This window comes from Callionymus lyra, chromosome 1 (genome assembly GCF_982586985.1).
Source record: "Callionymus lyra chromosome 1, fCalLyr1.hap1.1, whole genome shotgun sequence".
Taxonomy (NCBI): domain Eukaryota; kingdom Metazoa; phylum Chordata; class Actinopteri; order Syngnathiformes; family Callionymidae; genus Callionymus; species Callionymus lyra.
The window spans coordinates 36,707,878-36,717,960 of record NC_141818.1 but is presented as its reverse complement, the minus strand read 5'-3'; the positions used below and the strand labels follow the sequence as shown (position 1 = coordinate 36,717,960).

General features: G+C 39.9%; 1 protein-coding gene across 1 annotated transcript; it reads right to left on the bottom strand.

The window, feature by feature from the left end:
• Positions 1–920: 920 nt before the first annotated feature.
• tnpo2b (transportin 2b) lies at positions 921–9,587 on the bottom strand. Its single transcript, XM_087805660.1, has 24 exons — positions 9,419–9,587; positions 8,793–8,892; positions 8,618–8,693; positions 8,376–8,525; positions 7,969–8,075; positions 7,421–7,554; positions 7,260–7,341; positions 7,003–7,125; positions 6,808–6,926; positions 6,671–6,731; positions 6,304–6,475; positions 5,528–5,680; positions 4,836–5,061; positions 4,595–4,766; positions 4,316–4,510; positions 3,635–3,793; positions 3,424–3,511; positions 3,239–3,337; positions 3,074–3,169; positions 2,136–2,211; positions 1,962–2,061; positions 1,802–1,876; positions 1,152–1,281; positions 921–1,061 (listed from the first exon to the last, which is right to left on the bottom strand). Exons 2-23 carry the CDS (start codon positions 8,889–8,891, stop codon positions 1,174–1,176), a joined length of 2,670 nt encoding a protein of 889 aa, XP_087661786.1. The 5' UTR covers position 8,892; positions 9,419–9,587; the 3' UTR covers positions 921–1,061; positions 1,152–1,173.
• Between the last annotated feature and the right edge of the window lie 496 nt (positions 9,588–10,083).

Genomic DNA, 10,083 nt, shown 5'->3' with positions numbered 1-10,083 from the left:
GTGCGACCTTGTAATACAAACATAATCTCATCAATAGCACCTGAAAATAAAAAATACATTAAAGTGACACTGCCAATCAAAGATATCAATATATATCCAAATGATGTTGAATGCAGACGATAAATGAAGACACTGGGTCACAGTTGTCTGGTGCCAATGATGCTGCGTTTAAGCTTAAGCTCGGTACCATCGCGATATGAACACATACTTCACTAACTTGTCAGCACAGAATTCCCCCGGAGTGAGGAGCCACCAACTGCACTCGCCAGAGACAAAATCAAGTCGTTTTTTAAACTCCCATCCGGCGAAGAAAACCGCGAGTTAGCCCTTCTCCTCTGAAATAATAGTCCCAGGAAGAGACTCTTCTCTCCTGCGGTATAAAATATGGCAGATAAATGTCAAACGGAAAAGCTCTGAAGCAGTGTTCGACGACAAGCTACACGGAGAGAAGAATAAAGCATACTGTGACTACGGATGAGGATGATATTGAGTTCTATTCCCCTGGAAAAAAGAAAGGATCCATGACACCTGACAGCCCCAAATTTCATGCTATAATGTTACTCAAAAGTCTGGGTTATAGCGCCGCCAACAGTCAGCGTCTGATACTGCATGTGCGGAACATGCGAGAGTTGGGTCTAAAAAGGTAATTCTTTAATTGTAAAACCTCAACAGTTTCTGTTCCTCTAGTCCCGTGACAGATATATTCTGTTGATTTATTCCCTGCTTTGTTAACCAGTGCCTTCTCTCGTCTCTCGTTCCAAAAAAAAAACACCTTCTGGTTCGTCCTTCTGGTCTTTCTTTGTAAACTTTTCTATTGCTTCGGCGCCACTCTGTCCCTACCGGTTAGTTTTTCTGTGTCGGGTCCCTGCCTAGTTAATCTAGAGGTGTCCCCCCTGTCCCTCCCATCCCACCCGCCCACCCTCCCTCTATGGACAAACATAGGGTGTGGGGGCCGTCCATCAGAGGGAGCGGCCATTAGCGTCCCTCTCCCTCCCGACCAGGGCAGTGCAATACACAGATGGATGAGTTTCCCATTCACCCTCCTCCTGCTGCTGGCGCATCTTGAAGGCAAGAGATAAAAAAAAAAGGCGGCGTCAAGAGTCGATCATTTCGGCGCGAGACGGAAGATCACGGACGGATGTCGAGTTTACCGATTAGGTGAGTGTCACGGCTCTAAACGCCGTAGCAAGCTGCCAGTCTTTCCTTGAGCAGTGGGGGGAACTGCTCCGAGAACTGCTGCCAGTTCTCCTCCCCGACCTGCTCCTTGAACCCGTGCAGGATCTAAAGATGGGGAACAGAACACCAGGATATCAAACACAGCCGACATGCAGGTGAACAGTAATGCCTCAATGACTGCAGTGATTAAATTCACTTGTTATTAACAAATACAAAGTCAACATTGCATATGAGGTACCATCCCTCTCACACTGTCTACAGTCAGGGGGCGGAGTCACACATTCGTGACTGACATGTCAGAAAAAAATAAGAAGAATTTACTCCAGATCTGGTCTCTGAATGTGTGTAGTGGTCGCAGTCTGGGGGTCCAATTATAGTAAGTAAGTAATTTTTATTTGTATAGCGCTTTTCCAGACCAGGGTCACAAAGCGCTTAAACAATCAAAACAATATTCAATAAAGTATATACTTTAAAGGTCAAGATAAAACTGATAACACAACAGGAGTTCCAGAAAATCAAGGAAAAGCCTGAACAAATAAAAATGTCTTAAGATGTTTCTTGAAGGAGTCAGTAGATCCATTATCATCTATTTGTTTATAAACCCAAGAATAAACTCATACTGAACCTTATAAAACATTTCTCTCAGATCTTCTTTCGGATTCACCCACGAGGCGACGGCATCGCAGAAAAAGATGAAGTCCTGAAATCGGTTTTTAGAAAAGCATTTGTTGACAGTGAATCAAAAGGGGGGGGGGGGGGGGGCAAGTCTCCGGAGTGTTGCTGACCTGCACCACGCCCCCGGGGTTCACCCCGATCATCATGCAGATCCCTCGGAAGGCCGAGTCCTTCTCCTCGTTGTCTCGAATGTTCCGTAAAGAGGTGCACCTGCCACACGGATGTCATTGAAGTGAGACGCGTTCAATTTCAAGTGATTCACGCAAAAGGAGGAAAAATCTCACCAGGGGCGAATGAATTGGGGCAACACAGGGGCGACTTCCTGAGGACACACGTATCCCAGGCGTCCGATGGTGATCGCTGAAAGGTCAAAGAGGGGTCACACATGTTGCAACTTGTAAACTTGGAATAATCAAGTTTTTAAGTCCACTTTCTAAAGTTGTCAGAAAAGAATGGACACCAATATATACCCATGTTTTCTTTCCAAGTTACTGTATTGTTTGTTTTTTCATTGAAAATATAACAATTGATTTGAAAACTTCTACCCACCAAAAATATTTTTAGTTTCATCATAGTTATTCTATGGTTTACAACAGACCTGAGAAAGACCTGGATCTAAGCGACCCCACTATTAAAAAAGTTTCTTAGTAGTTCAATCTTTTTTATTTGTCATCACTTTATGGGTATTGGTTTTTATATCAATAAAAATAGAGAATATAGATTTAAATAGTCCAACATTTATTATACTGCATAATAAAGCTTACTTACTTCATATTTTTTTTTTTTAATTGTACATTTAATGAAATATGAAATGTTTAACATATTATAATACAATTATTTTAAAAAAAATAGTAAACAATTGAATTAACACGAAAGCTTGATTCGTAGTTCATTCTCATTGCCCATCCCTGGTTTACAATAACCATGAAGTAACTATTCAGTGTTCATTTTGGTGTAGCAATTAAACATCCGGCCACTATATGGCAGCAGTCCTCTGCAACTAAAGGAACAATGACATCCTGTGAGACCGAGGATGAGAGGATATAGTCGACTCTGGCAGCTTTTAAGCAGAGGTTTGAATATACTTTGGCTTTCAGTTCTATTAATTCAACCAAAACTTGGCAACAATCAAAAGATGTCACTAAAACTCACTGTCACCTAAAATCGTTCAGAAAATGCAAGTGTATCGTGAGATGTGTTGGCTACAAGGCCTGCCACGTACCAGTGTTCTCTAGCAAGGTCTTGGGCGTGTTTGGTCGATTGATGATCTCCACCAGTTGGTTCAGAACCATAGCGATGTACGGCTGCATCTCCACTCCTGAGGAAACGTTTGGGTTTTTGAGTCACGTGACACAAACTCACTTTTACAACAAGTGCCAGTTCTTACCCATCTGCATGCAGATCTCCCCGATGGCCCATGTGGCATTATTGCAGACCGAGATAAACTCTGGGTTCAGGTTCGTTCCAAGGATTGGCATGAATTCAGCTTTTAAGGACAAAATAGACAAATATAAACAAACTGGATTTAAAAAAAAACCGATTAAACTAGAGATGTCTGGTAAGGAGAATTACCGATGCAGGGTTTGACGTGTGGGAAACAAGCCTTGGTTAAATCTCCAAGTAGAGCAAAAGAACTTTGTCTGACTTCTGGCATTGTGTCCTGGAAAACATTTTTTTTTTATCAGTTGTTATTCAGGTTTCTTTTTGTGGGACAATTTTAATCCATTTTAGTTTGACATCTCAATGATCCTGTACAGAGACAAAAAGGAATGACGCGTCTCACCTGCATGCACTGGAAGAGCAAAGTCATTATGTTGCTTCGAGCCACGAGTGTTTCTACATGTCCACCCAGACCCTCGGCAAGACCGCTCAGGAGGTCAAGAGCCACAATCATGAAGTCCTTATCTGGGGCCTCGTACTGATCCGGCTGCTGACTGTACATCTAAAAAAATAAAAACAAGGACAATTAGATCACCAACAAAAAAAATAACGTTTTAATTTCACCCATCAATGCTGTAATTAATAAACTGGTTTCAATCTGCAACACTTAAACGACACCAGTACATGCTATATACATGGAAGTATACGAGTTTCACCAGAACACGGATTAGTTAAATTTAACATTTCAAATGTTAAAAGTTAAAATGAATGCATTTGTTTTTACACAGTTGAACTGAATATTATTATTTCAATAATAAAGACATTTCTAATATAATTTTTTTTTTATTTCTAGCCTTTAAAATTCAATACAAATTTTTTATTGTGGTTTTGCATCTTGTTAAAAAGAGAAAAGTCATGACTTGACTTCACACTAGAAACCACATACTTTGAATAGCCGGGTGCATTTGTCGCTGAACTGGTTTTGAAATAACGTATGATGACTTGATTCATTATTTCAGTTGACAGGGCGACACTTCATTTCAGTCTTGCTCAGAGTGACAACACAAACTTCATGACAACTCACCATCGCCTGAGCCAGAGTCTTCTGGACCAGGGTCACGCAGCGTTGATAGACCGGCTCGCAGTACGGCAGGAAGCCGCTCTGCAGCGCCGTGGCAACAGACGACAGACACTCCAGAAGAGGAAAGAGGTCTTTGTCCTCGTCCTTCAGCTCGTTCCACTTGGCGATCAGTGGAGGCATCAGCTTTTGAATGTACTCCTACGACAATCATGTGTTTTAGTCATTTTATCTTTGTTATTTATCAGCACAAATTTAAAAAAAAAAAAGTCCGTTAATGCTGACCGGCTGATTAAGGTGGTGTCCCACTGAGTCCGCCAGTGTCCCAATGGCGTCATACAGGATCAGCAGATTCTTGTGCTGGTACTTTCCAAAAGCAAACACCAAAGTGTCGAGAATAAAACTCAGGTAAGGCACCAGCTCAGTGCAGGCCTCCTCTTCCAGGGTGGCGAAAGCACTTCAGTATAAATGAAGTGAGTGAATGAGGAGACACGGAATGAGGTGAAAACTTTGAGGAGATTCTAACCTGCAGGCGGCCTCTTGCACCCGTTTGTTGAAATCCAGGATACGTTTCAGAAGCTCCGTCATCAGAGGTTTGAGGTGAGCGTCGGGGGGCTGACTTACCACCCAGTGGGCGTAACGACTGAGGGTCCAACAGGCAATTGACCTCACCAGAGCCTTCTTGTCGCTCAAGCACTGGATAAGGTGTGGGATCAGCTCAGGTAGATATGGCACCATCCCCTGCATACACCCTGAAATACATCAGTGCCAATTAGAACTTGGAGTCGTTGAATTAAACACTATTTTTTAAGTATTCAATGATTTATTTAATCATTGAATTCAAACATTTCTACATTGACAGGTACATATTTTTTAATGTAATATTTCCAAAACAAAATTATTATTTATTTTATACACCTTTGATAATCTAATACCAATAAAAAAAAAAAAGGAAAGAAATTCTAAACTCAATATTTACAAGTACAGCTCTATCATAGAACTTACAGCCAATCATGTAACATAGAAGGACTGGTGCATCAATTCATCATGTCAAATACTGAATAAAAAAATTATAATTTTGAAATATTGGAGATGATCCATGTCAAAAATATGTAATCTTTTTTTTTTAATATTTTCTTATTCAAACTAATTTTTCCTCTCTAGTTTCTACACTTGAAACAGTAAACATTTGAAATATTTTCCTGCATCTTGTCTCACCCTCAGCGATTGCTCCGAGCACAAGGATTCCAGATTCCTTGATGACCCAGTCAGGATGGAACAGCAGGCCTTTAAGCAAGGGGAGGAGATGAGGAAGCAGCTCCTCACGAAACACGTTGGCAAGGACATCCAGAGCTGCTGCAGAACATTTTCCTGGAGAGTGGCCAAATCAAAAATCAGGTTCTAAAACACATTTACTGAGAAAGTTTCAAAGTACAGTTACATTCTGAAAACCCCTGCATTAAACAAAATCTTTACTCACTCTCGGTAATGGTGACCTAAACAGCTATTATAATGCTTTGCCGCCCAGCCAACCAATAACAGATGGCGATCACTTTGACATAGCGACATAAATAGTTTGATAACAGTATTGTAGAAATCAATAAGGGGTCACTAAACAGAGTAGTGTGGAAGGGTGAAAGGTGGGTGCAGTAACGATTGCCTCCCAAAAGGTTCTGTGGTTGTTTAGGTAATCCTAATGCTTAAATAAATCACAGTGTAGAACAGCGTGATCAATGACAAGGATGAGGGTACCATCGTGTGCAAAAAAAAAGTTTAGACCTCAGAAGTCAAACGCAATATGGCTGGAGAACGATGTACAAGTAGAGAGATTGAAACAAATATTTGTAACAATAACCTTCCTTCAACAGATGTTTGAGACACAATAGAAATAGATGCAGACATCAATCAATATTGAAATGAGTTCAATTCATTACTTTGAACCGTCTATTATGGGATAAAACACTACTTGGGTAAGTATGCAAGATTCAACTTACGGAGGTTCCAGTCTGACAGTGCGTCGTCGTCATCGTCCTCGTCATCATCGATGTCCTCGCCCTCTTCTCCCTCCCCTCCTTCATGTTGAAGCGTGACAGTCCGTGACTTGTGGAAGCGAGGCTTGATGTCCTGCTCACTGTCTGGGATTGTCTCATCTTCCTCTACATCCCCCTTCAATACAATATGGATATGAATTATGATAAATAAATATACATATCAAGTCTTACTAATAAAATAAGATCATTTTTTAAATCTGTGTAATTTATTCGACAATTTAGGAATTTCTAAACGGTAACAAATAAAGCACATGAATAAAGTGTAAAAAAGGAGCCATTTTTGATAAATGATAATTAATTACATTTTTACCTTAAGAAGAATTATATCAATCTCAGAATACTTCATCCCATTCACCAGGATCGGAATAAGTCTGAAGAGAGAAAAAAGAAACAGAATAAATAACCGACCGACTATGGCCTTTTTAATGTCAGCAAGTCAGAACCTACTGGACCAAGTGGCCGGACAGAGCCTCAGTGCAGACGGGCTGTTCAGCCAGGGTCAGCCAGAACTCACAGGCTTCTAATGCCACATTCTCATCCGGGTCTTGTGTCCTCTGCAGCATGTACTGAGGGGGAGCAAAAGAAGTAGCACACATATGAAAATTAAAATAACATGATGAACATTTGTTGCGACCATCATACCTGGATGATGCTGTGCATGTGAGGGATGAGGCGGTCAATGCGCACTTCTAGCAGCATGACCAGAGCCCTGCACACATTCTTCCGTACTTCACAGTCCTCATCGCCCGCCAGAGCAAACAGACTCTGGATAAGATAGAATAAAGAGGACAGTACATGTTAACATTAGGGGGATAATAGACAAGTGATAGCTCGAAACCATTGTAAACAGTATTTTGTTTCAGGCAAGACAACATCAACCCTCATCATTCGCAACTCACCTCAATGAAAGTGTCAATATTATCCATCAGGGCCTGGGCTCGGCCGATGATGAACTGGTTCACACATGCTATGGCATGAGACCTTATCGGCAAGAAGGCAAGATGATCAGCACACACTGATTAAATGCAAGTTGAACTCTCACTATAGACGTGTTTATCACCTGATTTTCGGGCTGCAGTGCTTAAAGAACTGTAGAAATTTGGGGATCATTATGTTGAGCGGCCTGTTCAGAGCATCGCTGTCCAGCAACTCAGAGGAGTCTTCACAGATCTTCTGAAGAGCTCCAAAAGAACCCTAAAAAAAAAAGAAATTATTTTAGCTTTACTCTTGAAAATAGTACTTGTGTAATATTTCAACATAAATTCTCGAAACTAAAACAAAGGCAAGAAGAAAAAGTTGTGTTGGCAAAAAAGATATAACAAAAACAATAAGTCAGTCTTTGCAATCGATTAATTTTTTGAAAAATGTTTATATTAATAGGTAGAATACACACATAATATCCAGAGTGATTCTTAAAAATAGACAAGCGCCAATAGGACTGGCAATTTGACATTCATCTTTTTTTTCTGATCATCTATCATTTGTATCATTGTAATTACCATTTTGCATTTTATACGTTTGTTTTTTTTGTATTATCATGCTTAGTTTATTGTCTGTACAATAAAATCAAGAACAAAAATCTGACCAAAACAAAAAAGCAAGTCTGACCTCACATGTGTTGTAGTCTTCCGAGTTAAGCAGATTACAGAGTTGGGGCAACAGCTCAGGCCAGGTTTGGAGCTCCCCTTTAGAGGCTATGGTTGTTATCAGGATACCTTTGGAGACATTCAGAAACGTGAACAAAGAATAATGCAATGAATTCAATGCCTTGTATCTAAATGAACTTCTATTTTTTTTACTTTCAGAGTAATGTTGTCTTTTAAAACCAACCAGTTTTTGCCATGACCCGGAGGTTTCACGGACAAAAAGCCTCAAAACTGTCATCCACTGAACAATGCAAACACGTTAAAGCTTATTTCATGTAATCCACAGGAATAACACAATCTTTTTTTAAGTCCTTGAAAACAAGTTACAAAGACATTTCACAACCAAACATGGTTTCATAGATTACTAACCTATCGTAGCTCTGATAAGCGGTGAAGGGTCTCCGATGTTGTTGAGACATTCTCGTTTTATAAATTCAGCCACATTAGTAGGGAAGTTCTGGTAGTGAGCCTTGACATTGTTCTTTAATATAAGTCCACTAAGAGAGCGGGTGGGCTCATCTAGATAGGAAGGGCAGAAAAGAAAACAAAAGGAAAAGATTTATGAATTAATAGGTCAGCAGTATTTAACCCAAAATATCATATTTCCATACCTTCAGATTTGAGACTTGTAAGAACAAATATAAGATAGTTGTTAAAGTCTGGAAACTGATTTAGCTGCTCCAGTTTCTACACATTCTGTTAAGGATATACATGCATAAATACATAAAAAGGTCACAACACAAAATGACATTACAAGAGCATTTGATCGTCCACAATTTAGGATACTTCTTGAACAGCCCGTTGTGTTGCCGTGTCTGGGGACTGGGAGTCCTTCAGGAGCTGAAGCACTTGCTGCAGACCCTGCTCATCTGGCTGCCACTCCATCCTGCAAGATCCAAACATTACAAATCCTCTTTGTGATATATATACACATACACTTGGTCTATTTATAGAGAACTGACAAAGAAAAATACAGCTAAAACCTACGATCCCTGTGGTGTGTGACTGCTAAACTACATGTATAGAACGCGAGCATAAACACTAGTAAATATACTGTGATCAGTTTAGAGAATAAACACCATATGGTTCCTCGAGTAAACAGCTTCGAGTCACTGTCAATTAATACAAACAACTGTGATCTTAAACACAAGAAGGCCACACGATTTACACGTAAATGACTCAGAAACTAGCTTAGCTTTGCGATTGCACTTTAAAAAAAAAGACCAGGGAGACAAACAGCTTCGTTATCGACTCGTCTTCTGGTCATACTGGTCCCTAACCGAGTGTCGGTACCAGAGATGACGCAATCGGCCCAAAAGGACCAAATCTAAACGGGTCCCACATCAGACTCCGGCGGCTAGCATTAGCTCGGGATAGCTAGCATCAGCTGGAAAGTACCGCGTAACACTTACTTGGTCGCTGCGAGAAGTCTGACTTTCGGTTCTGAAGATAGAAGTGGCGCTTATGCGTCAGAACCACCGCCGAAATAAAGACAAAAATAAACAACTGTTTTGTGTTGAGGCGAGTATTGACGCTGGTTGTCTGTGATTTGCGCCGCTAGCCGTTCGTGTGATTGCATGCTTTGCAATCAAGCCGGGTAATCTGTTTGGACGGGTTCGGCTTCCGTACTGTCAGGTAAAACAAGTACAGTATGTTGTCGCCTCTTTTAATAATAGTTGATTTTTTTTGTTGCGAAATACATTACCTCAGATTATCATTATCATACACAAAAATAAATTAGTATTGGTATTAACGGGTAAAAAATAACTTACATTGACAGTTATTTAATATATTTGGATTGTTTACTTTATATACGCCAACTTTAATTCACTTATTTCACTTTATTATTATTTTTTTAATAACACCACAAAAAAAGCCTGTGCTGTTGCAATGAACGTTTTCTGATTTTGAGCGATTTATTACACTCATACATCATATTAAGTCAAATTGTATGTGTTTGATGTACATCTCTAATTTCTCTAACAAAATTATACTATATGTGATGTAATACGTGTTATTTGTGTTTTTCTGATATTATTTATGTGATCTTAATGCTGTTTTGTATTATTTAGTCATC

What these genes read in the sequence shown, in the direction of transcription:
- tnpo2b (XM_087805660.1), bottom strand. Translation starts at nt 8,891, where the DNA reads ATGGAGTGGCAGCCAGATGAGCAGGGTCTGCAGCAAGTGCTTCAGCTC. An exon ending in CACAACGGGCTGTTCAAGAA is followed by an intron (nt 8,694 to 8,792) that starts GTATCCTAAATT and finishes CAGAATGTGTAG; the next exon opens with AAACTGGAGCAGCTAAATCA. An exon ending in GACACCACCTTAATCAGCCG is followed by an intron (nt 4,511 to 4,594) that starts GTCAGCATTAAC and finishes TGATTGTCGTAG; the next exon opens with GAGTACATTCAAAAGCTGAT.